Consider the following 27,490-nt stretch of genomic DNA (forward strand, 5'->3'; position numbering starts at 1 on the left):
ACAGTAACAATAAGACTCACAATGGAGATGTTACTGGTGTCCTCTCGAGCAAATCGATGAACAACGGGGACAATAGTGACAGTGCAGACAGTGGTAGGGCTGTTAATTTTAATACAGATATTTTTTCGCTCCATATCTGTCTTTTTTTTTTTGTATATCTTAGCATCCTCTCCCTGAAATTCATTAAGGGGCAGGCATGGGAAATCTCCAAAACCACTTTCAATGAGTTGTTCCTCTACCAGTACACACGGTTGTCAACTGACCCCGGAGCAAATCATTCCCCTTAAAGCTACAAATCTGTTCCTGCCTGAAGTTAGATTTCTTGTAGCCCCCATTTATATAACCCAAACGGCTGGTATGTGAGGTTTGTTACAAGTATGAAATAAACACAGCTAGGATCCAGAGCTGTGACTCAGTGGTAGAGCACATGAGATGTGTGTGGAGGACCTGGGTTTGGGGACGGGGAGGGGTACACACAAATAACATGGAACTAAGAGAATCAAGTCTACCAATATTATAAAACTTGCACAAAATAACTGTTGCTCACTTGACTTTTCCATTAGGACAGTACATTGTTTCCTGAGCCTCTGACTAAAAATAAGATATAGTCAACACTTTTATCTATAAATCTTGGTCTGTGCCTTTAATGATAGAATCCTTGAAGTAGAATTCTTCGACCAAAGATTTTTAATAATAGCTAGGTCTCAGTATACATTGCTATGTTACTTTCAGGAAATAGATATGTATTACAATACAACATTAAGTATTATGATTGAGCTGAAGAGAGTACAGTGGGTAGGGCACTTGCTTTGCATGCAGCTAACACAGTTTATATCCCCTGCACCACAATGGGTCCCACTAGAAGTGATCTCTGAGCACAGGACCAGGAGTAAGCCCTGAGCATCACTCAGGGTGTGGACTGAATAATCATCACTCAGGGCCTGTGTGGCCGCCCAAAACAAACAAAAGAATAGATGGGGCCAGAGCTATAGTACTTGCCTTGCCCAACTTTTTCTTCCCACTTTATATTTCTTTGTACTATCTTTTACCACACCTCTTATTATTGTTTAGGTAGCTTTTCTCTCCTTGCATTATAAATTAAGTTCTATGAGGGTGCTTTTGCTCTTTTTGCTCTCTGCTGTATCCCCAGTGTTTAGAATAATGCTCAGCACATACACAATACTCAATAAATATTTAACTAATTCGAATTAAGGAAATGCAGTTATCCAAATCAATAAGTACCTTTTATTTCTGCTTCTTCACTAGGACGCCTCTTACGTTATGCCCATTCATTGTCTGTTATCTATTTCAGTCAACAATTGTAATCCTATAAAGACATTTTCTGTAATTCTGCAAGACTAACAAACACGGAGCACTTACTAGCGCAACCACAAGGGGTAATGTGTTAAAACTTGCGGTATATTGTAGTTAACTTATAAATGAGGGAATTTTGGGGTACCAAACCTGTGTCCTTAGCTTTTAAACCCCTATACCATCTTTCGTATACTGTTCTTTAAAGAAAAAAAAAGTCAAAATCTGTAAAAGACTGAATTCAGGTCAAGGGCTGAATTTTTTAAAAAAAAATTTATTAGAGACCCGTGATTAACAAAGTTACTGATTTGTTGAGTTTTAGGCATATCGTTGCATTTTGTTTTTGAATGCCTCCCGGCGGGAAGCCCCAAGCAGGTGACGGGAGTGTCTGGGCGGAGCCCCAGTCTCCAGCAGCCAATCAGAGCTCGCAGGAGCCTCCCTTCCCCCGCACTCAGTCGTTTCCGCGCCAAAATTCCAAACAGGAACTCAGTGCGTGGCTGCCGTCTTCCTCCGCCGATTCGCGCGAGACGGAACTAGCTGGGAAAAGAAGTCAGTATTTTGCAGCCTGCTCCTCACCTCCCAGCGGGCGCCCGCTCAAATTTCCGAGCGTACCGGCGCCGGCTGCCCCTCAGCTCGGGCCCGGATTCCTTCTCGACCCACGAGAGGAAAAGTTCCCGGGCCTCGCGCCGTGCTGCGTGGCGGCGGCGGCGCGGGGGCGGGGCCGGCGGCGGAGGGATTCCGGGCGCGCGCGCGGGCTCTGAGCTAGTGGCGCCAGAATTCGGAGCGCGAAGCTCCAGAACGCGGCCGCCACTGTCCGCCCCGCTGCGCTCTGTGCCGCCGCCGCCGCCGCCGCCGCCTCGCCCGGCCTGGGCCGTGAGGGCGCGAACATGGTGGTGCTGCGCAGTAGCCTGGAGCTGCACAGCCACTCCGCCGCCAGCACCACGGACTCCTTGGACCTGTCCGGCGAGTTCCTCAGCCTGGAGCAGATGGGCCGGAGGCGGCTTCGTTCGGCCGGCTACTCGCAACCCGCGGCCGCCACCGCGGCCAGCGCCGACGTGAGTTAGCGGCCTCGGGGTGGGCCGGTGCACGGGGCCCGGGAGGGCCTGGGGAGGCCGGGGGCCAGGGCGAGGCGGTCGGAGTGACAGGGGGCGAGGGGTGAGGTTGCTGGGGGCGGTGGGGGGGGGACGCGGGGAAAATGGGAGACGTGTTAGGGGGCCAGAGCCCCCGAGAGCGGTTCTGGCCCCGGACGCCGCGATCGCCCCCTCCCTCACGCCCGGGCCGGTGCCCGCCGACGGCAGCCCCCGTTTTCCGACGACATCCGGAGCTGCGGAATGAATGGCCTGGGGAGGGGGCCCCAGGGGTGCGGACGGTGATTCGCGGACCACCTCCCTCCTCCTGCGGCCCCGGGAGTCGAGGCCGCGCGGCTGGCGGAAGGTGGAGGGCCCGAGACCTCTTGAGGTCTTTGGGGGAGGGGAGAGTGTGTGTGCGGGAGGATTGGGGGGGGTCCCGCCTCTCCCCGCGGGCCTCCCCCGTGGGGGTCCTGCGAGCGTCCGCGGTGCCGGGCACCCCCACCCTCACCCCCCCCACCCCGAAGCTGGCGCGGGCCCGGCCCGGCCTCGAGTCTCCTGGGAAATGGCAGGAGTTGCCCCGAAGCCGCCAGGAAACAGAGCTTGGGGGCGGGGGGGGGGGACGGTCCCACGGGCACCCTGGGGAGATATATGGGGGTGCTGGTGCTCGGCTCCCAGGAAAGGGCCCGCGCCCGGCCGGAGAGGCGGCCCGGAGGCGGTGGTCCGGACGGGGAGGGCCCTAACGGGCGGAGTTAGGGTACCCGCACCCGCCGCGGGCAGGCTCTTAGCAGGGGACACGCTGCGGCTCCTCTCCGCCCCGGGGCCGGCGTCGCCGCGCGCCCGAGAGCTGCTGGGTTAGTGCCGCCGACGGCGACACCCTGGACTCGCCCGGCTGCGGCGCGGCCCGCTTTCGCTTGCAGACCGTCTAATTAATTGCTGGCCTCTTGCCCTGCTGCTCTCTGTGATCTTGCAGCCCAAGGCCCTGGGGCGTACTTGCCCCGTTTTTTGTTTTGTTTTGTCTCGTAAAGGGGTGGCCTTGGGAGAACCTGGGTCTGATAAGAGAACCCAAGAACTTGACGGAAAGTGTAGAATCTCGCCCGAGGACGCCTAGAATGAAGACCCTCCAGGCAGCCAGCAAGGGGAAACCGAGGCGTTCTCTTGCAGTATTAGGCCGACTGGCGAGGCCGCCCTCGGCTCCAGCTGCGGACGGGGCGCGCGGGTCGGGCCGGCCAGTGCGCACGCGGGAGGTTGGAGGAGCGGAGGAAGCCGTGACCGCTTCAGGAAGCTGGCTGGTGCACACATCCTGGGGCGGCAGGGCTCTGGGGGGTAGGGAGCAGGTCTAGTTAGGGACTGGAGGTCTGAAGGAGCAGCACTCCTCTCGCAGCTGGAGGAGGTGTGGGACGAGGGAGCCGCCTTTTGTAGAGGCCCGTTACTTGGCTGACTGCACGAAGGCAGAGACGTTATATGTTTATTTTGCTTTTTTGGGTCACACCCAGCGATGCACAGAGGTTACTCCTGGCTCTACACTCAGGAATTACTCCTGGTAGTGCTGAGGGACCATATGGGATGCTGGGAATAGAACCCGGGTCAGCCACGTGCAAGGCAAACGCCCTACCCGCTGTGCTATCGCTCCAGCCCTAGGCAGAGACTTTAAAAATGCCGTCAAATCCCTAAGATTGTGACTCTGAACGAAAAGACCCTTTCTTGACTTTCAGAATTCTGTTTCTCAGTCTTGTGCAAAAGTTGGTAGAGTTCTGGGGAGGGGAGGCCAGACTTTTGCACTGATTTCTGTTCACTTTAGTGACGTGTGTTTAGAAAATAAATATCTATTTTTAATATAACTTATTGAATGCTTACTTGTTCAGGACAGTACCAGATTCTGTAACTGTAGTGATCTATTGAATATGAGTAATGTAGTAACTTAAGAGAGCTGTGACATTTGAGGTACATTTTGCAAATAATCAGGTCTCTGGTCGGAGCTTCCCCAGCATGGGGTTTGGGGTTAGTTAATTTGGCCCTCAGGCCCAAATTAACTAACCTGTTGGTCATTGTTGGAGATCTGGATCTCCATGTGATAACAGTGTGGGAATCAGACTGAACATTGTGCGTGAAAGGTAAGTGCTCCAGCCTGTTGAACAAGATTCTGCTTTGGTAATAGGGGTGACACCTCTATCACCAGGCCTATAAGGAGATTATCTGAACTCTTGGCATATAGCTGGAGTGTAACCATAGTTTGCTATTAAGATCACAGTACATTTTAGTTAATGGCGTCTTTATCTTTTGTATTCCTCTGGCCAGAAACCTTAGAATTGTGGTTGATTCATCACTTCATGTTAGCAAAGTTTTTCAGCTCTACTTTCAAAGCTATATTCAGAGTCTGACCCCTCCTCAGTACTGCCATGCTAGATCAAGCCATTATCTCTTGTGTAGGTTATTAAAATAGATTCTGACTGTGATCTAGAGGAACAACTCAAAGGGCTGGAGTGCAAACCAGGTTTTGAATTCATCTCTGATACCCGGTGCCCCTAGGTGCTGCTTCTTAAAATGCTGTTGGTAATAGCCCCAGCACTGAGGCTATTAGAGAGGGCCGCCAAATAGATTCTGGCTAGCTAATTTTCACCTTAGATGTGTTATTAGTTCCCTCTTCCCCAACTGTCAGTTCTCAATACAGCTTATAGGGTACTTTTTTTTTTAAGTCAAAATGATTGATTACTTCTCTCAAACTCTCCAGTGATTCCTTAAGAGTAAAAATTTTAAAGTTAGGCAAAGAGCGATAGTATAATGGGTAGGAAGCTTGCCTTTTACACAGTCTGCCTGGGTTGAATCCCTGGCACCTGATATGGTCCCTTAAGCACTGCCAGGAGTGATCCCTGACTTCAGAGCCAGGAATAAGCCCTTAGCACAGCTGGGGGTGACCCTACCCCTACCCCCAGTTTTTGTTGTTGTTAGAAAGTAGTTCGGTACCCTTTTGTCTTTTTCCATTATGATGTAGTCATCTTCCATTCTCCCTTTTGCAAAATTTCATCTATTCCAACCATGTTGGCCTGTCTCTTCAATGCTTTTTTCCTGCCTCATTTTACCCTCTATCCTTTGTGAGCTCTGTGCCTCCCCTGAATATTTGAATACTTATATATTTTTTACCTTTTATTGTGTGTGTGTGTGTTTTGAACTCAGGATCTTTATTTTTTTGTTTGTCTTGGGGCCATACCCGGCAATGTTCAGGAGTTACTCCTGGCTCTGCACTCAGGAATTACTCCCGGTGGTACTGGCAAATGCCCTATCCCCTATGCTATTGCTCTATCCCCAAACACAGGACCTTTAGACACATCAATCATGATGAGCTCTACCACTGAGCCACATCTCTGGCCCACTTTTACATATATTTGTTTTATTGTGGGGGCCAAGTGTGGGTTGTAATGGGGTCAGATAGACTGGCAGCTTGCAGGGCAGAGAATCTAACCTACACTTAGAAGGCATTTTCTCTGTATGCTTAAGTGACATTCCTGACGGCTACTCTTTTTTCTTTTTTAAGCCTTGGTGAGTGGGAAGACAACTCAGAGGGCTGAAGCACATTTTTATGTATGCAGGTGGCCTGTGTTTGATCCCCAGGGTTCTGAACTGCACCATTCCCAGAGAAGTGGACTGTCAGTAGTCCCCGAGCATGCCCAATTTAGACCCCACCCTTCAGAATTCAGTTAAAGTTTTTTTTTAACTCTTTATAACCTTTAGAGGTAGGTGTGATTATATTAGTTACACAAATTCATCTTTGTAATAAGCAGTAAGAAGCAATAGGGCTTCTAACTTTAAGGAATCTGCTTCCAAGTCTTCATTAAAATTTTGCCTTTTTATGGTGCTAAAGAGATAGTATAGTGGTTAGGGTTTTTACCTTACATGCAACCATCCAGAGTCCTTGGTACCAGTACCAAATGTCTACCAAGATCCTTTGTGATCTCTGAGTGCAGAGCCAGAAGTAATCCCTGTGCACAGCTAGGTTTGGCCCTCAAACAAACAAACAAAAAAAAAAAGCTTTGCCTTTTAAAATGATGCCCCTTTACTCTTATGTTCCCCTAGCACTTTTCACCCTCTAACAATCTATAAAAATTTTTTTCTTGTTTTCTTTTTCTTTTCTTTTTGGATCATACCCAGCAGTGCTTGGTAGACCATAGGTAGTTCCCAGGCTGGTTGTTCACAAGTCAAGCACCTTAACCCCTATACTAATTCTATACCCCTTAAATGGTTTTCTCTCTCCCAAATTAGAATGTAACTCCATAGGCATTTCAGTTTGATCTATTCAGCAGTATATTCTCAGAATCTAGAACAACCCCATAATGTGGCAGGGACACAATAAATGTTAATTGTCCTATTCTAAAAAAAAATTTAGTCTAGGGCTGGAGAAGTGGCTCAGTGGTAGTGGATATATATCTGAGACTTTTGAGGCTCTGTGTTTTAAATCTCCAGATTGCAAAAGATAAAGAAACTTGTGTTTCAGAAAAAATCAGTGATATAAAGACTTTGCCATAAAAGCCATATTGCTGATGGTTTGAACATTTAACAGTTGGCACTTAGGTCGATATTGTAGGTGGAGAGGATTTTTTTCCACACCAGCATTTTCAGGAGGGATAATAACTTTTGATCATAATTTGGGTTTGGGTCACACTCGGCCAGTGCCCAGAGATCGATCACTCCTGGTGGTGCAGTGGCTCCAGGTGATGTGGGAGAGTTCCTACTATTTTCGGGAGAGTTCTTTTTTGGGGGGAAGAAGGGGTGGTTTGGGCCACACTTGGCAGGGCTGAAGAATGCTTTGGGATGCCAGGGATCCAACCCAGGTAGACTACATGCAAGGCAAGCACTATCCCTGCTGTACTATCGCTATAGCCCCATGGGAGTTTCTTTTTAAAATAAATTCATGTGAATTATTGACTTGGATTTTTCCTTATTCTAATGACAAAATCCTGTCATCAAGTGCTGCAGATAGCTGTATTCATCTATGAACCAGTTTTTACTTTTACATATGATCTTTCAGCTGGGCCTATTTGTTTGGATTTATTTGGGTTTTTTTCCCTTGACTTGTCTGGGTCTTCTGAATTTTTTTGTTTGAATTAAATTTTTTTTCTTATTTTCATTGTATCATCCTTGTAATTTTGGTTAGCCTTTCTGTTGTTTCTTTTTCCTCCTGTCAGACATGCTATTGCCTTATGTCCCAGCTTTTACAGGTCTGAAGTTCTTTGATTCACTTAAATCTAGTACTTTATGCTGCAGTCACTTAAAGATGGATAGTAGATGATGTTTCTTTAAGCAGGGATTCTAAATTACTTTTGGGTTGTGTTTACCTACATTTAAAGTGTCCTTATGTTGTTAGGTAAAAATAAAACATGTTATATAGTTTACAGAAGGAGATATTTTTTAAAATTGTATTTAAAGTCTGGGAAGATATTCCAAACTTAGCACTGATGTGTACAACATATGGTATATTTTTAAAACTTGAAGTATATCTCAACGTAGAAAAAAATGAGCCATGTACTGCTCAATCTAGCAAAAACTAGGAGATTTTGATATGTGACAGTGAATTTGCCTATGGAAATAGGTGACGTGGCTGATTTGTATTCTCATCTACTTTGTTTTTGAGAATAACAGTGCATTCTTGGCATTTTATACTAATATAGACGGGTCCTTGATTTTATTTATTTGTTTGGGTTTTTTTTGTTTTTTGTTTTTTTGGGTCACACCCAAATGCTTAGGGGTTACTCCTGGCTCTGTATTCAGGAATTACTCCTGGCAGTGCTCGGGGAACCATATGAGATGCTGGGAACAGAACCCAGGTTGGCCGCGTGCAAGGCAAGTGCCTTACCCACTGTACTGCTGCTCTAGCCCCCGATAGCCCTTGAATTTAGGCCTCAAAAGTTGGAATTTTTTTGTTGTTGGTGTGTACTAATTCCTGGTTGTGCTTGAGAGGGCCACTCTGGAATGCTCAGGGGACCATGTAATGCAGCGCATGTGCTCTGCCATTATCAGTTCTGGAAGTTGCAGTTCCCCTCCTCCAGCTGCAGATTTCAGAACTAATGAGGTAGTGTTTGGGATGAATGATATTCAATAGATCTGACATTTGGAAGACCAGTTCAATAGTGTTAAACTATGGGGCTACTACATCCAGTTTTGGTGTTTTGGTTTTTTTTTTTTTTTTTTTCACATTTTTTTTAACCTCTTAAAGAGCAAACCTTCATTTCTATCCAGCATTACTGTTAAACCGCTGGAGTTTAGCTTCTTGAGAATTATTTTAATTCTATATGTTAAAAAGTGACTTTGGGTCAGGGGAGGGGGTTAAGCCTTAAGAGCTGAATGCATGTTTTGAATGTGGGGACTACAGTCTTGATCATCTGAAAACTACTTGGGTATGACCCAAAATTTTAAAAAAAACAAAACAAAGAAAAATGTCTTGTTCTAGTTTCCTTAGTCGTGTATACACAAGATAGTTTATCAAGAGATACATGTAACAGTTGTGGGGACTGGGAAATTCAGAGTACATCCTTGGTTTACTCAGGCTTGGCTCAGAGTTCAGTCTTCAACACCATGTGGCCTCCCTCACACTACTGCGTGTAAGCGTTGGGGGCTGTTCTCACAAATCAAAAGTTTGCAGGACTGGAGAGATGGTACAGAGGTAAATGTGTTTGTCTTGTATGAACCACATACGGTCCTCCAAGCACTGCCAGGAGTAAGCCCTGATAACAGCCAGCTGTGGCCCCAAAACAAAAAAGCAAACCAAAAAGATATTGCAGATAACTTAAACGAAATACCTCATTAAGCCATTTTTCCATTTGATTGTAATGTTTGGAATAGTTAGTATTTTATTTAAAATAGAAGAATAGGATAATGTTTTATGACAAAAAAAAGTTTGTTCTTAGAAAGAAGTTACAAAATAAAGTGTTTTAAAGTATTCTCATTTTTTAAAGTAATTGGTTTGCATAGGGAAAGAATGCTTCATGTGCCAAATATTTAGTAGTGACTACTTATGGAAAACTACAAGGGTAAAATTTTATCTTTGTACATTTCTTTACTTTCCAGTTAGTAATGAACATTTTACATTTTGCTGCCTCTCTTTATTTTTATCTTGCTTTTTTATACGAAATATTTGAATATTGATTTTGGAGGGCTCCTGTGTACTATCTCTGACTTACTTTCTTTTTCCTATGAAGTCTGAGTTATCTCTAGGATTATGGTGAAATTTATCAGTTTAATTATTTTTAACTGTACAATTCTGTGGTGCTTTGTACATTTTTCTGCAACTGTCCCCACAATATTTATCTTCTAAAACTGAACTCCTCTTTCCATTAAAGTAATTCCCCATTCTTCCTTCCTCCCTGCCTGGCAACCATGCTCTATTTTCTTTAAATTTGACCAATATAGGAGCTTCATTAAAAGGATATGCATATGTGTACATTTGTGATTTCACTGTTTATATCTCTTTTTGGTGGGGGAGGGCGCCACACTTGGTGGTGCTCAGGGGTAAGTTACTCCTGCTTTACACTCAGTAATCACTCCTGTTTGTTCATGAGGTTCCATATGAGATTCCAGGATCAAACCTGGGTTGCTCGCATTCAGGGCAAATGCCCTACCCACTGTACTGTCTCTCTCTGGCCCATTTCTCTGGTTTTTATGCACTGGTGATCTCTTGCTGCAAATTATTTTTAATGGCCTCTTAACTTGATTATTAGATGTTCTTTAAATTTATTGAAAGCAAAGATTTGGAAACCACCTAATAAAGGAAAAGATGTTTTGCCTAGCTTAGTCATTGTTAACTCCTACCCCAGGGATTTTTCTCTGAAGGTTTTTAATGGCTGGAGAGAGTCCACACACAGAATCTTAAGATGAGAGAAATAGAAATTGAAATTTTGTAAAATGGAAGAGAAGTAAATAAAATCTTGCCATCTCAGGTAGTTCAGGGTTTTTAAGGGGTAGGTGGGGTGTCAAAGATTGGCACACAGTCTTACATGTGTGAATCATGTGCTCTACCACTGAGCTACATCCCTAATGCATAGCTGATCAGTTTTAAGAACATTTGCATGTGGAAGATGAAACTCTGGGAATAGATTCTTATAGAATTTTCCTGTACTACATCAATCTAAGATGTTGGTGTTAATTTTACTTTTCCCCTTCATTCCCTTTGTGTTGTTACAATGACGTGGCTCAACCGCACACTTGGAACTTCATTATGGTGCACCAGAGATTGTTGCAGCAGCAGGATGGTACAGGGGATCAAACTAATGGGCTTCACACTTTCAAGGCATATGCTTTGCCACCTGGGCACTCTAGATATTCATTTTAAATATAACACCCCAGGGCTGATAAGCTAGTACAGTGGGCTGATAAAATAGTACAGTGGGTAGGGTGCTTGCCTTGCACACAGCAGCAGATCCAGGTTCAATTCCCAACACCTATATGATCCCTCAAGCACCACCAGGAGTAGAGTAATTCCTGAGTGCAGAGCCAGGAGTAAGCCTGAGTATCGCTGGGTGTGGCTCCCAAACAAGCAAAAATCTACCACTTGGTTGGAGAGCTAGTATAAGGGTTAAGGACTTGTCTTGAACATTCCTGACCCCAGTTTGATACCCAGCAACTGAATATGGCCCTCTTAGTATGGTTAGGAGTGAGTGGTACATGAGCACAGAACTAGGAATAAGCCATGAAAAGTGCCTGGTGTGGCCCCCAAATTAACATAAGTAAATATAAAGAGCACCTACCTGAAATTGTATTATTTTTCCAAACATCCTTATATGAGAGCGTGCGCACACACACACTGATTGATCAAGGTGGTATCTGTGTCATGCACATCACTTAATATGCTTCTGTGTGTACAAATATCAATTTTAAATTTTCCTTGAGATTTTTTTTGTTCTTGTGCCACATTAAATGGTGTTTAGGGGCTATTATTGTCTCTGAGTCACTGGGAATAGTGTTCAGTGCTGAGTATCAGACTGGTGTTTTTATTTGTTTGGGGGCCATACCCAGCAGTGTTAATATATAACTCCTAATTCAGCACTCAAGAGATCATTCTTGGCTTTGCTCAAACTTGGGTCAACTTCATGCAAGGCAAGCACCCTACCTGCTCTACTCTTTGTCTCCAATAATAGCTCTTTTCTGACATTCAATCTTTTTTAAAATCAGGGTTGGAAACTTTAATTGTCTAGATTACTTAAATATAATTATAAATTATAAATAAATGTTATGTTAGTCATTTAATAGACACTGCTGATTTTTCTAGATTATTTGGTTTCTGGGCAGATAGCAGAGAATTTGCATAAAAACAGTTGTTACAAACTTGTCAGATAAAAATTTCAGTTTAATTTTGAAATTCTTACTACAGGACAACTTAAATGATTTTCTTAATTTTTCTTAAAGGATGGATCTTCAGTTAAGGAAATTGAAACCTACCACCGGACACATGATTTAAGGTCTCTGAGAAAAAATGCACAGAATTCTTCAGATTCTAGTTTTGATAAGAATAAGAATATGAATAAGAAACTGATGAAGAATCATATTAATGGCAGGCATTTTACAAGGTAATTAAAGGTTGTCTCAACTCATAATTTAGAGTTTGCTTTTAATCTTTAGCATATTCTTGATAATTAATCAATTAAATGTAATTTCTTTTAAGTTAACTTATCACAATATTGCATTAACACTTTAACATGTGTACAATCAGATTTGCTTTTACTTGTTCAGTGGTGATATTTGTGAAATAATGCAGCTATGTGATATCACAGTTAATACAAATCCTTGATTTAAAATAATTAATGTATTTTTAATTGCTGTTATACTTTTCAACTAGTTTTTAATCCGTCAAGTCATTTGCAAATTTCTCTGTTGGTATGCCTGCCTCTAAAGCAGTCCTCACAAAGGAGTAAGTCCTCACAAAGGAGTCTTGACTCATCTAATGGGACTAGATGCTTTATACATATTTAAATTTTGTTATCAAGAACACTGAGCTAGGTTGTTTGAATCCTGTTTTATTTATTTGGATTTTTGGGCAATACCTAGCAGTACATGGGGCTTACTCCTGACTCTGTGCTCAGGGACCACTTCTGGCATTGCTAGGGGGAACTTGGTGTAGAATTCCCAATTCAGAGGAATTTTAACAACTGCCAAAATTGTCCAAAGCACAGCTATACTCTATTACATCCCTACCAGCAATATATGAGGGTTTCATTGCTTAGCCTCCTCCACAGTACTTGTTATTGACTGTATTTTGTGCCTTTTTAATAGGTGTAAACTATCTCTTTGTGGTTCTGATTTGCATTCTCTTAATGGTTAATAATATTAGATATCTTTTCATAAGTTTACTGGCATTTGATGAAAATAATTGTATTCAAACCTCTTAATTTTAAATTACAAAATGAGATTACAAGGGTGGTTGGGATTAGATTAGAAGGTAGATTAGAAGTAATTTAAGGACAGTAATGGAGGAGGAGGGTCTTGGGTACTTTGGTGGTGGGGAGGTACTACATATCAAAACTGTTGTGATTTTTCAAAGAAAAGCATCAGCATGCGGGACTCAAGCATTCAGTGGCCCCAGCAATGGATGGATGAAGGACCAGGGGAATGGAGAAATGGAAACTGGCCCCCCCCCAGGCTGCTTGGTAGTTAGTTTAATTCTCTCTCCCCAACGTAGTTCAATATCTCCCCTTACAGCATAGTAATTTCTCAGACTAGTTCATAGTCATCATAGTCCTTGTCCCCTTTTACTCCTTATAGCATAGTTATGCTATAAATCATGAAGGGTGAGGATACACATAGGTAGAGTTAAACATTGTCATAACAACAAACAGATGTAAAGCCACTTCTTCAGGGGAAGTTCTAGGAGATTAACTAAAGGACAAAATCTCATATGGGAGCTCAGCACTCTTGATTACTAGGCGATCTGCTCAAGGGTGGAATTCCTTCTAGAGTGTATTGCCTTCTCCTTTCCTCAGCTAGTGAGACATTTAAACAATCATTAAATGTACTTCTTACTAATATTTGTAGTCATTTTGTATGAACACAGCAAGAGATATATATTAAGCTTAAAGGTTGGCTCTTCTGGGGACATCTCTATATAACCCAGACTGCAGTCCTCAGGTCAGGTTAGCACTTCATAACCCAGCAGGGTCCTTATTCAGTTACTTCTTTCAGTGTCATGACAGTTTTTCCATGACCATGCTTTTAACTTATTATACTTCTTATGGCACTTCGCTTGTTTCTTTCCAATGCCAGGGTAGCTTACAGCTTGCCTTGGGTCCATCCAGTCCCTTCATCAGGACCCTCCTTTTGGGGGTGTTAGGAAGTAAAGCAACTGAGGCTTAAGTAAATATGATGGATGCCCAGGAGTAAATATTATTTGGAGTCAGTTAACTTCCGTGTTATAAAAGCATAGCATCAACTGTCTTTCTGTGTTTATGCAAAAGGGACATTGCTAAACTGTGCAAGTGACATAAAGGAAAGAAAAAAAAGCAATATAGGATTATTAGTGCTTGATGGAATTGGGTGTGCCTCAGGGGCACTGTTGTAGGAGTAGCTCAATAAGCTTAAGCTCCCTGCCGGAGAAGCAAGGCCAACCTGATGTTATTCAATAATCTGTAAACATTAAAACTATTGTAAACATGTTACCTTAACTGCATCAATAATTGAAAATGGTAAATAAATTGGAGTTTTATAATTGAGAACTAAAAGGAAAGAATGTATCCAGTTATTTTTAAAGGGTGCTGGGCGATGACTCAAAGGGCATAGTCTACCAGCACTGCTACAAACAATGCAAAAATAGAAAGACATTATTATTATAGACTATGCGGTGATATATCAGAATTTATAAAGGCTTAGAAAATGTCTAGGTTGCCGTTTTCCCTTTTCACTGCAATCTCTTTACTTTCTGATTTTTTTCTCCTTTTTTTGTTTATTTATGGCTTAAAAGCTGTGATCATGCTTGTTAGATTGATATAGAAATATTTAAAATATAGTACCTATTTAATTCTGACTTCCTTTCCTTCTCATATTCAAATCCAGACAGCCTCATACATGCAAGGCAAGCACTACCATTGAGCTATATGTCTACAACTCTTGTGTACATTCTCTTTTCTAGAGAGAAAAGACCTATAGCTTCCTACAGATCTCCAGAGGTTTTTTTGGGGGGAGGGGAGGCTGTTTATTTGTTTGTTTTTGGCTTTTTGGGTAATACCCAGTCATGCTCAGGAGTTACTTTTGGCTCTACACTCAGAAATTACTCCTGGCGGTGCTTGGGGGACCATATGGAATGCTGAGGATCGAACCCAGGTCGGTCTCATGCAAGCCCTACCTGCTATACTATTACTCTGCCCCCAGATTTCCAGAGGTTGACAAAAGGTCATCACACTGTTTACTTTTTTTATAACATGCCCATTGCCTAATCTCTCTGACTTCTATCATGTTTTGGTCTTAGTCTAAGCAGCTAGGATAGAGACTATATATAAATATATATATATATATACACACACACACATACACACACACATATATATGATATATATGTGTGTATATATTTAGCTTACAAGCTGAAAATTTGTGCTCTATAACCCTTTAAAGAGGAAGGTTATTGATACAGGTCACCTGATTCCTGGCTATCTTGCTGAAAGATACAGGTGATATAAAGTAGGTAGTTCCCCAAAAGGTATTGGTTTCCTGAGATTCCCCCCAAATAATAGCTGGAAAAATAAAAAAATTTTTAACTTTTATGCATAAAGTTTTTTTTTTCTTTTTAAAGTATCACATTTGATACTCTTTACTCAGCCCAAATTCTGGGTATGTCTGCTTAAAAAACAATATTCAGTAGACAGGGTTTATGTGAGAAAAACAGGTTTATTCAGGTGCTAGCAACCTGAGACGATTACAGATTCTTAACCCATGAAAAGACTTGTTTGCATAGTCATAATGTTGGCATGAAAGGGGATTTTCCTGTGCTGGTGGGTTCTTTAGAATTGTATGAAGGATTTACATACAAAACTCAGAAGATTGAAAGTTTATTGTACAGAAACGGTAGATGGTTCCAGGTCCCTCCCAGATGTCCAAGGCAACCTTTACCCATGAATGATGACCATATTCTGTCCTTGACACTGCCTGGTGCTGTGAACAATTTCCCTGTCCTGTCCCACGCTGTCTACTCGCCTCCTGTGAACGATGTCACTTGTCCCATGCACTTGTCCCATGCAGTGTACTTGCCTCCCATAAGCCTAGTCCCTAGTAATGTAACACATCGCCCTGACCTGTGAATGACTTCCCTCTCCTGTCCCATACTGTCTACTTGCCTCCCGTGAACAATAGCCAGGTCCTGTGCCTGTGCTGCTCTCTCCTATGTGAGCTTTCCCAGTCTCCAGCCACAGCCAAAAGTGCATGAGCAAGACCCCCCTATTATGTATCTTCACTGGGCCTCCCCAGCAGTTTGTATAATACAGTCCTGGTTTTCCTGCTCTCCTGCCACAGCCACGTGCATGTGGGTGAGAGTCCTGTGCTAAGTACCTTGTCACTACCTGGGTATGCAAGCCCTACCTGTAACTGCCCCTGTCTGGCCCACCTGTCCTGCGCCCTGTATCTGGGTGCACTGCCCTACTTGATCAGGGAGAAAAGAGAGTCCAGAGTTCATATGCTTAGAGTGGGAGTGATAGGGCTGGGACTTCCTTTTATCTGTGGCCAAAATCCCACCCCCAGCTATCTTATTCTGCATTCTGATTGGCTACCTGTTCCATGCACGGGGGTTTAGAATGACCTGGCACTCTACACCTCAGCTCCTGCTATATCAATAAGAAATAGTTTGTATAGAAAAAGAGAATGGGGAGCACATTTTTAAGGAGGGTGACAGTGTGATCAATAAAATAAATTCCCTTCTTTGACTCTCCTTTCTTAAGGTTCATTTCCTGGTCCCTTGAGGCATAATTCCCTTGTATCTGCAAATTGATCCTTAGGTTTCTGGGTAAGGATTCAAGCTGCCCTGGCTTTTGGTGGGAGGAGGGAGAGAAGAAAAGAACAACTGTCCCAGGCCAGAAGACTTTTTGGGTTTGGGGCCACACCTGTGGTACTCAGGTGTTTCTCCTGGCTCTGCACTCCTGGCACTCCCTGGCGGTGCTTGGGTCCTATGGAACCTCTCTTTGCCGGGTGCAAGGCAAGCACCCTACCCATTATCATTGCTCTGGTCCTGAGAACTTGCAGACTTTTAAAAAAGTTTTGAATTTAGCTCTTAATTTCTTTGCGCCAGTTTTATAATCAGACTTCTTGCAAATAGCTTGATAAAAAAAACTGCTTATAAGATACAGCCTATCGAAATAGTAAGGAGAACTGAACCCCTAAATGCAGATTAATGAGACTCATTGAGCCCCTAAAAACAGATTAATGAAACTTACATTGTTTAATGGGTACTGGGAGAGATGAGGAGAGGCTACTATTTTGTAAAGCCTTGGAAATGCTTAATAGATTTTTGTCTGCCAGTTAGGGACAAATGGAACTGTTCCTGTATGTAAATGATAATATGTGATAGATAAAGATTAAAGCCATTTAGTACTCTTAAAAGGAAATGAACCTGTCACTGAGGGACATTAGTTGTTTATAGTATAAGTTCATTAGAGATGTGGGATCACTATATCATTGGTAGTATAAAGCACAATCTTGTTTTTTGTTCAGTGCACAGTACAGTTTTAACAGAGTAATTTGACTAGCAATTTCATTTCTGATTTTAATTCCTTGATTACTTGTTTAGCAAAGTGTTGGTGCATATATTACTGAATCACAAACTGAGATTTTCTACAGTATACAATTTTTAGTTATAATTGACAGCAACAAAATATTCTTCAGCCATATTTTTATGTTTTTAGTATGAGTATTAACTTTCCATGCTGATTCAGCTTTTTATCTTATATTGTAGCATGATAAAATAAAGGATTTAAAGTTGTCAGTTTCTTTGAAGTTTTATGTTTTTCCATATAGGCAGTTGGCCAGACAGCAGGCTGATAAAAAAAAAGAAGAAAGCAAAGAAGGTAAGAAATGTTAATGATATATCCATACTTGTACAATGCAATACATACAATAAATTGCCTGTATTTGAAGTTTTAAGATTTGTTTGGTTCCAACACTATCAATGGTTAATGCCCAATTTCATCATAACTTAGTGAGATAGCTTAAAAAAAATTAAAAAGTGGGGAGTAGGATGTTAAACTAGCTAAAAATCAAGAAGGGGGGAGTAGGATATAAGTTTATTTTATTGTGAATAGAGCTTTTTTTTTTTAATTGTGATAGTCCCAGGGGTGGCAATGGGTCATGAACTCTAACCCATTCGACCAATAATTTAAAAACAGGTTGCATTTATAACCTAAAACTACATTCCAGAGTGTCAACTAAAGTCTTGCAAGATTAACTATAACTTTACTTATATTTAAAATAAGATAATGGTTTACAGCTATACATCCAAAAAAGGGCATAAGATAGAGATACAGCCATACATCACACAGAGCAAATTCTTAATTTTATATAGCTGAAGGTCAGGAGCACACTTTTTCCCATCCCTTTTGAGCACAGATGGTTGCCGTAAATCCTAGGGTCTGTTAGGGAGTTACATAGTTGGCACAGATGGTGCCCCTTAAATTTCACAGTCTGATGCCTGCAAACTTTTAACCTTTACTTGGTCCAGCAGTATGTGGATGATGTTTTCTTAAGCTGTTTAAAATTATAGCAGATTATAACAAATAACTAATATAACGACTGTAACAAATTGGTATATAACAAAACTATTACTTCAGGTATTGAGACTATGCTTCACTCCACATGCAAGCTTCACCAGGTCCTTTCATATTCCTTCCTGACTCCCCAACTTACTCTATGAATGTCTGGCTTCTCTCTTAGTCAGCTAATAACCTTGTGTATCAATCATAGAAACCATAATTTGTTCGTTTCTGTTGTTGACATTACAATATATGGATTTTTGTTTCCCAGCTTTGTGGCTGTTACTGTTTGTGACATTAGTACTGTTTGTATGAGGTCTATACATTAGATCTCCAAACTTACTCATTATATGACTGGATACTTCTACTCTTAAAAACTTCTATCTTTAAGTGATCATCCTTGATAACTACCATTTTAGTCTGTTTCTATGAATTTTTTGGGTGTGTGTGTATGGGTGGATATTTTGTGCCACACCCAGTTGTACTCAAGGCTTATTCTTGCCTTTGCACTCAGAGATCACTCCTGGTGAGACAGGTGCCAGGAATCAAACCTGGTACAGCTGCATGCAGGGCAAGCACCATCCTCATAGTACTATTGTTCTGGCCCTAATATGATGTTGCTTTTTAGATTCCACATATAGCTGGTGTCATAACGAATGTTCTCGTTTGTCATTGCTAAAAATGGTCCTTCATCTCTTCATCCATTCATTCACTGATGAACTCTTTGTCCCTACCCTTTGTTTATCCTTTAATGGATATTTGAACACTTCCAGTTTGCGGTTATTACAAAATCACTTTGAACATTTGTGTATGAGTCTTAGCATTATATATCTTTTCTTTTGAAAGTAGAATGGTAGCCATAACTTTGTTAATACCTTGTTTTTATTACGGAGTATTTTATCTTAGTGATTTTGATTTGGGAGGCCACACTCAGGGATAAACAGGGGCTCTTCATGGCCTTTTGCTTGGGAGACCATGCTGTATTGGGGATTAAATGTGCGCCTCCTTAATGCAAAGTATGTATTCTGTGCATTGAGTACTTTTCCCCTCTAATATTTTGAATAGGGGCTGCAGCAATAGTACAGCAGGTAGAGCGTTTGCCTTCCACGCAGCTGGTCTGGGTTTGATTCCTAGCATCCCATATGGTCCCCCAAGCACTGCCAGGAGTAACCCCTGTGCATTGCCGGGTGTGACCCAAAAAGAAAAAAAATACATTTTGAAGAAAGCTAAGTTCAATATGCTATGATTTTCATACATAAAAGTTTTGCTATTAAGTTGTATATTTTAGAATTATTTTGTATTGCTGTTACTTAACATCCTTTCATTTATTTTTAAGTGGTTTCAGTTACTCGGTCATTGAGGACTAGAAACATTGTTCAGGCTACAAAACATGTGCATGAAGAAAATGGTGATGTTGAAGTTCGCCGCAGTTGTAGGATTAGAAGTCGTTACAGTACTGTCAACCAGTCTGTGCTATTTGATAAACTTATAACAAAGTAAGTAACAAGATGATTGTAGCTGGCAAAAAATTTTTGTTGGGGAAGAATTACAAATTTTGATTAGCCTGAATATTTAATGTTTTAAGGTTGTGTTAAGCATGTAAGGAGTGTGATATTAGAGTATATTACATAGGTATCTAAATTTTTAGAAACATTTCAGTATTTTTATTTAAATCAACATAGCAATTTAAAATTCCAGCACTTAATACAATGGCAGAAAAATTAAGTTTAAAAAATTTACCACTTTTAATTCATATTCTTAATTATATTTTTTTAAAGCACTGCTGAAGCTGTTCTCCAAAAGATGGATGACATGAAGAAGTTGCGAAGGAAGCGAATGAGAGAGCTTGAAGACTTGGGAGTATTTAATGAAACAGAAGAAGTAAATGGATTCTTTTATTAATAATCTCCCGTTTAGCCATTCTTCTGTAGTACCTATTCTTTTTACCACTCACTGGTTGTTGGTGAAATCTTAAGCTTCAGAGATTGAGGTGCTAAAATTGTTTTATAAAATCACTAAATGTTTTTCATTAAATGTCTTTAGGAGAATATTACTATGTATACAAGAGGAAAACGAAAAAGTATTCAAAGAACTGATGAAGAAACAACTGACAATCAGGAAGGCAGCGCAGGTTAGTCTCCTGGGTTTGAATTTCAATAATTTTTATTTAGTAGTGAATAGCTTTATATTTTAATTATTTAATTAATAAAATAGTTTATTTATTTATTTATTTTTTGTTTTGGGGTCACACCCGGCGATGCACAGGGGTTACTCCTGGCTCTTCACTCAGGAATTACTACTGGTGGTGTTCAGGGAACCATATGGGATGCTGGGATTCGAACCCGGGTCAGCCGCATGCAAGGCAAACGCCCTACCCCCTGTGCTATCGCTCCAGTCCCTGAATAGCTTTTTAATTAAAAAACCGTGACATATACTTTGTAAGAGGTTAGAGGATTCATATACTTGAAAGGAAAATGGAGGGGTCAGGGAGGTAGGACAGGACTCAGGAGTTCTATCCCTGGTACTTTCTGGCCATCCTTTGATGCCCCCCTCCAACCAGTCCCCCTGGCATTGCCAGATGGAACCCTGCAGGGAGAGCCCAAACAGTACTTCATTGCTGTGCCCTAGCACTGAATTTTTTGGCCCATTTCACTGAGTATCACCAGGAGTCTTCCCAAGCCCCTGCCCCTGAATGTTACATGGGACCCCCCAAAAAATTTCAACAGGTTAAAAAAATCATTGCCTTTGAACAAAGAGTTTTCTGAAATTAATACTCCCTCCCACCTTCCCCCTTGCGGATTTGGGGCTACTCTTGGTGGTGCTCAGTGGACCTCAGTACCAGGAATCCAAACTGAAACTTGGGCATACATTAATTCTGGCCCCCACAACTGCCCACCTTTTAAACTTGTTTTGTTTAGGGGCCATACCTACTGGTGTGCAGGGTTTATTCCTCAGGCATTGCTCTGGAACAATAATGTAGTAGAAGGATCAAACGTAGGTCAGCTATATGAAAGGTAGGTGGATTTAACCCCTGTACTGTCTTTCCAATCCCAACTCTATCCCTTTGAATGATCTCCCTGGTTCTGGAATGCATTTTCAAGTTTTGATGAGGCTGTTCCTCATTACCATAGTAGATTAAGTTATGCTGCATGGGGGCTAGAAAAATAGTAGAGTGGGTAAGGTGATTGTCTTGCATGCTGCCAGCCCAGGTTCTGTCCCCAGCAACCCACATATATGGTCCTCCACACCCTGCCAGGAGTGATCCCTGAGTGGAGAGCCAAGAGTAAGCCCTGAGCTCTGTCAAGTATAATCCCCAAAACAAAAAAGTTGACTCTCCTTGTACCTCAGCGGTGGCCAGAGATACTGATGGAATGTCAAACTTGACAAGTTGGTAAGACTAAAGTAAAGGAGGCACTGCTAAAATGTATCGTGTTTCATTAATTTGCAAGTATTGTCAACTGTATTAATGAAATTAGTTTTATCGCAAACTTTTAGTATGTGCCAACATTAGACTTTTAATCTTTTTCTGTTTTCCTTTCCCCTTCCAAGTGTTGTTTTTAATTCTATAATTTTTTGCTTTGTTTAAAATAAAGATCATAATTTAATATTACAAAGAATTAGATTCTTTTTATGAACAATCTAGAAGTACTTTTTTTTTTTTTAAAGAAATTCACTTCTGGAGGGCTGAGTGAAATACAGCAGGTATAATGCTTACTTTGCACTTGGCACATCCAGGTTTCATCCCTAGCATCCCATATACTTCCCTAAGCCTCACTGAGTGGTCTCTGAGCACAGACCCAGGAGTAAGCCCTGAGTGCCACTGAGTGTGGAAAAAAAAATCCAATTCTTTGCTTTTTTGGTTTTGGAGTCACGAACACTCGTTTAGTTTATGAGCCACACATAGGCTCAGGACTTACTCCTTACTCTGCTCAGGGATCATGCCTGGCATGCTCTGGGGATCATATGGGGTGCCAGGGGTCAAGCCCAGGAAGAATCATCCACATACAAGGGAAGCACCCTATTATCCCTTGTACTATCTATCCAGCCCTCCTTTTCACTTCTTTTAATTAACCTTAATTCTAGGTTTTGTTATAAACAATTAGGGAAATTACTTCAGCACACTTATACTCAGATTATTTTAGATTCTTCTCAGGAGCAAAATAGGCTTACTTCTTCTTAAAGACTTTGAATTGCATACCTTTCTGTTTTTCTCCTGTATTCACTTCATTTTGGGTAGGCAGAAAGGGCTAGGACACATGTTTCTCACATCTGTAGTGGAAACCTTGACAGAAGATAAACAATTGCTACAGGTCTGACAAATAGATACCTAGAAGTAGATAACCTTTGTAGTTGTTGTTTTTTTGTTTGTTTTGGTGCTACACTCAGCAGTTTTTCTGTTTGTTTTGGTGCTACACTCAGCAGTGTTTAGGGCTTACTTCTGCCTCCTCTGCATTCAGGAATCAATCCTGGTGGTGCAGACATGGGATGCCTGGGATCAAACTCAGGTCCACTGCCTGCAATTGCCTTTCCAATTGTACTGTCTCTCTATCCCAGATACTTTTTTTTTTTTTTTTGCTTTTTGGGTCACACCGGCGATGCACAGGGGTTACTCCTGGCTTTGCGCTCAGGAATTACTCCTGGTGGTGCACAGGGGACCATATGGGATGCTGGGAACCAAATCCAGATTGGCTGTGTGCGAGGCAAACGCCCTATCCTTCTATACTATCGCTCCGGCCCCCGGATACATTTTTTTTGGCCTTTTGGATCATACCCGGCGATGCACAGGCATTACTCCTGGCTCTGCCCTCAGGAATTATTTCTGGCGGTGCTCAGGGGACCACATGGGATGCTGGGAATTGAACCTGGGTTGGCCGAGTGCAAGGCAAATGCCCTATCCACTGTGCAATTGCTCCAGTCCTGCCCCGCCCCGATACATTTTTTAAAATATATTATTTCCCAATTCTGTGTTAAAGATTGTTAGCGATTTCCTGAGTATCATTTTGGAAGTTTCTTATTTATCTTAATTATAGAATCATCTGAAGAGGGAGAAGACCAAGAAGATGAAAATGATGGTGAAGATGAAGATGATGAAGATGAAGAAGATGGAGAAGATAATCAGAAGCGATACTATCTTAGGCAAAGAAAAGCCACAGTTTACTACCAAGCTCCATTGGAAAGTAAGTTTTTTCCCCTTCGAAAGCATGATTATATTATGTTTATTTTTATTGCCTTTCCTCTGTTTTTATTTCCTCTCATAGGAAACTATATTTTTCTTTTACTCCCTCCCTCCCTCCTTCCCTTCCTTCCTTCCTTCCTTCCTTCCTTCCTTCCTTCCTTCCTTCCTTCCTTCCTTCCTTCCTTCCTTCCTTCCACTTTGTTGTCATTGCTCAATGACTAGGGATCACACATAGATGGCTACGGTACTGAGACATTTAACTATGGTCTTTACTGAGGAATCGTTCTTCTCTAGTTGTGGTGCTAGTGTATCTTTATAAGTTCTGTTGCTTTTCAGGGAGAATGCACACCTTTTATTTACTGTGCTTGCACACAACTAGCTGTATCTGGCCAGAAATTGCTTATGGTACCAGGGTTCACCAACAGCATTGCTCCCTGTCCTAAGGAGCAGAGCCTTGAGATTATTGACTAGCACTGGGGATTGAACTTGCAGCCTTATGCCGATAAGGCAGGTGTTCTAAGCCATCCCTTTCAAACAATTTCCACGCTTATTTTATGAAATATGTACAACTCTTGGGGCCAGAGCTGTGGTACTGTGAATAGAGCACTAGCCTTGCATGCTGCCGACCTATATTCAATCCTCAACACACTATATGGTTCCCTAAGCCTGCCAGGAGTCATTCCTGAATGCACAACCAAGAGTAAGTTCTGAGCACAGCTGGGTGTGGTCCAAAAGTCCACAGGGATGGGGCAAACATAATTCTGTCTATCCTAAATAAACAAGAAATCATATTTTCCAAAGAAAGTTAAGTGTTCGTCTTTATCAGAATAAGTAGACTATTTGGAAATTCCATGTTTTTTTCCCCCCACCACACCCCATTGTTGTCCCAGGGATCACTCCTGGCAGGGCTTCGGGGATCAAATCTGGGTATGTTGCAGTGAGTTTGTTACTCATGGTACTCTCTAACCCTGAAATTTTATGTTTGTAATTCTTTCATTTCATAGCTTTTACTTTAATTTACTGTTTTCAGGCTGGAGCAATAGTACAACAGGTAAGGCATTTGCCTTACATGTGGCTGACCCAGGTTTGATCTCCAGTCCCCATATAGTACTCATCGAAAGTGATCTCTGAGTGCAGAGCCAAGGGTAAGCCACACACTGGGTGTGGCTCACAGCTATCAATGAGCAGATAAAATTTTTAGCTGCTTTGTAAATAGGGCTTCTTTTGATGTTGTCAAAATTGTGGATGAATGATAATCAGCAAACAAAAATTTTGATTATTGTTTATGGTCAGAGTCTGTTTTGATGTTTGTACTTTATATACTTTTAAATTAAAGCAGTGTTCTGTAGTACAGTGTGAGTGAATGTGTGTGTGTGTATGTGTGTGTGTACGTGTACTTACATGCCCTGTAGATAGTGATTTAAAATGAGAGCAGTCTTCTCTGGTGTGCAGCTGTGTGTGCGAGTCTGTGCTTGTGTATGTGGTTTTTTAGGTGACACTCAGTGATGTTTAGGACTTACTCCTGGCTCGCACTCAGGGATCAGACCTGGGCCTCCAGAATGGAAAGTGTATTCCAACCCATTGAGCTGTCTCTGGCTCTCACTAAAAAATAAAAAAACACTAATATTTTTATGCAAGGTTGTACTTTAGGAGTGTTTGAATAGAGAACAAAACCCTAAATATGCATGTCATTAAGATACAGTTCCTTTTTTTTTTTTAAGAACCTCGACACCAAAGAAAGACCAACATGTTTTATAGAGGCCCTGCTTCTCCTGCAAGACCACGATACCGACTGTCTTCTGCTGGACCCAGAAGTCCCTATTGTAAACGAATGAACAGGTTTGGTTCTTTAAATAGTGGTTTATGTCTGATAATTGTGATCATTAGTTAGGATCCTAGTCTTAGGTCTATTAGTTTAGAATTCTAGATTGGATACAAGTCCGTACATTTGGGAAGTTTAGCTCTATGTCTGTAGTGCTTTAAGCTGTATTGCTTAAACTTTTTCCACTTGTAACCTTTTTCACCCAAGAAATTCTTATGCAGCTCAGAGCACTTAGATAAAAATCAAGCATTTATTGGCAGTCATACATTTATTTAAAGATACATTTTTTTTAATAAGTTACATGGCCCTAACTAGGGTTGAAAGTCACAAGGATTTTTTTTCGGAGCGGATGGGGCAGGAGGAGCATACTTGATGATGTTCAGGGGTTACTCCTGCCTCTGCACTCAAGAATCACTCCTGGTGGGGCTTGGGGACCAAATGGGATGCCAGGGATTATGCAAGGCAAGCGCTCTACCCGCTGTACTATCATTCTGGCCCCAAGTGAACCACAGTTTTAAGAAGGTAGGCCCTAAGCCTAAAAGGTTGTAAATGTTTTTACAACTTTTTCATTCCCAAGGTTTGTTGAAAATAGATTTCATGGACCCCTACAGAAGGGGAATAAAACATTGTAATAATATTTTATCTATTAAATATGTATTCTAATGTTAAACAGTTTAAATATTTTCAGGCATACTCTGTTAAATAGCAATGACTTTTTCACAGATGGTGGTTGTTATATGAGCTGGCAATTAAAAGCCCTTGCTCTAAGCTCTAGTGTTTGCTTTTGGTTTCTTTTTGGTTTTTTTGTTGTGTGTTTTGGTATTATACCTGGTGCTGTTCAAGGGTCTACCTCCTAGCTTTGTGCTCAGGGGACCATGCAGTGCCAGGAATCAAACCTGGCCCTCCAGAAAGGAAAGGATGTTTCAGCTGTCTCTTACTGACTAGATTTTACTTTTTTTTTTCCCTTTTTTTTGAGGGGGGTCACACCTGGCGATGCACAGGGGACCATATGGGATGCTGGGAATCGAACCCGGGTCGGTCGTGTGCAAGGCAAATACCCTACCAGCTGTGCTATCTCTCCAGCCCTAGTTTTAACTTTGTTTTCACAAATGGGAATTGTTTTTAAGTACCATTGTTTCTCACTGTATTTAATAGATCTATCTTTGCTTCATTGTTTATAATATTTCCGACTTAGCATTAGTAAGCATTTTACTACATCACTCTAAATCAGGGCTGGAGCGATAGCACAGCTGGTAGGGTGTTTGCCTTACATGCAGCCAACCTGGGTTCGATTCCTCCATCCCTCTCGGAGAGCCCGGCAAGCTACCGAGAGTATCCCGCCCGCATGGCAGAGCCTAGCAAGCTACCCGTGGCATATTTGATATGCCAAAAACAGTAATAACAAATCTCACAGTGGAGACATTACTGGTGCCCGCTTGAGCAAATCAATGACAGTGTTACAGTGCTACTCTAAATCAATTTTAAGTTAGAGTATAGGTTAGTCTTATCCTCATTTACTATCACAAACATATTCCCTGCCATGACTGACTTTCTGAGCTGGGCTCAGGAACTTCTGGGCTTACTATCCTCTTCTAAATCTTTTTTTCTGGGGGTGTTGAGAGAAGGTTTGAACCATACCCTTTGGTGCTCAGAGGGTGGCTAGTCCTGACTTTTCTGCTCTGGAGTGACCCCTGACTGTACTTGGGGAATCATAGGCAGTGTCCAGAAGACAAATTAGGGTTGGTTGACTGCATACATTACGCCTCCTGTACTATCTCTCCATTTTTCAATTTGTTTCTTATTAGTAAGTAATTTTCTTTGATTATTCAAATTTGTAGATTTTTCTTTTCTTTGTCAACATGTATTGTGTCATATTTAAGATTAAAGAGGGATTCTTGTTATCTCCACATTTTTTCAAGTAGTAATAGGTTTGCTTCCTGTGCATTAGAACTTTGTAGTTTATAACTGTTGGTGCTGTTGGTGAAGACTAAAAAAAAAAAGAATGACAGCATACATTTCTGTACTTATACAAATAGTAAATTATACCAGGCTGAGACATTTTTTGTGGGGAGGAGCATACCTCACAGTGCTCAGGGCTTACTCCTGACTTACTCCTGGCTTGTGCTCAAGGATAACTCCTACAATGCCTTGGGGACTTTGTGCAGTCCCCTTGTTTGCTTAGCATCAAATAAGGTTGGCCACATGCAAGGCAAGCTCCTTACCCCCTGTCCAATCTCTCATGCCCAGAATTTGGTATTTTATCATCTTAGTTTGTCAGACAGTTAATGTTCATGTATAAATAACTCATCCACATATACACAACTGTTAGTATCACATGTGAATTTGTAGTTGATTATACTAAATAAAAGCCATTTAGTAACCTGTGTTTAGCTGTTTCCTAGAATTATTT

At 41.7% G+C, this 27,490-nt stretch overlaps 1 protein-coding gene across 1 annotated transcript in view; it reads left to right on the forward strand.

Annotated features, from left to right (window-relative positions):
• Positions 1–2,065: 2,065 nt before the first annotated feature.
• ATAD2 (ATPase family AAA domain containing 2) overlaps positions 2,066–27,490 on the forward strand; it is a 73,770-nt gene continuing 48,345 nt past the window's right edge. Inside the window, exons 1-8 of the mRNA XM_004607761.3 lie at positions 2,066–2,366; positions 11,772–11,932; positions 17,352–17,401; positions 19,419–19,578; positions 19,861–19,963; positions 20,126–20,213; positions 23,113–23,259; positions 24,980–25,097. Of these exons, the coding sequence (XP_004607818.2) occupies positions 2,199–2,366; positions 11,772–11,932; positions 17,352–17,401; positions 19,419–19,578; positions 19,861–19,963; positions 20,126–20,213; positions 23,113–23,259; positions 24,980–25,097 (995 nt within the window). The 5' untranslated portion in view covers positions 2,066–2,198. The remainder of the gene's footprint in view (positions 2,367–11,771; positions 11,933–17,351; positions 17,402–19,418; positions 19,579–19,860; positions 19,964–20,125; positions 20,214–23,112; positions 23,260–24,979; positions 25,098–27,490) is intronic.

The sequence above is a fragment of the Sorex araneus genome, chromosome 2 (genome assembly GCF_027595985.1).
Source record: "Sorex araneus isolate mSorAra2 chromosome 2, mSorAra2.pri, whole genome shotgun sequence".
NCBI classification, from domain to species: Eukaryota; Metazoa; Chordata; class Mammalia; order Eulipotyphla; family Soricidae; genus Sorex; species Sorex araneus.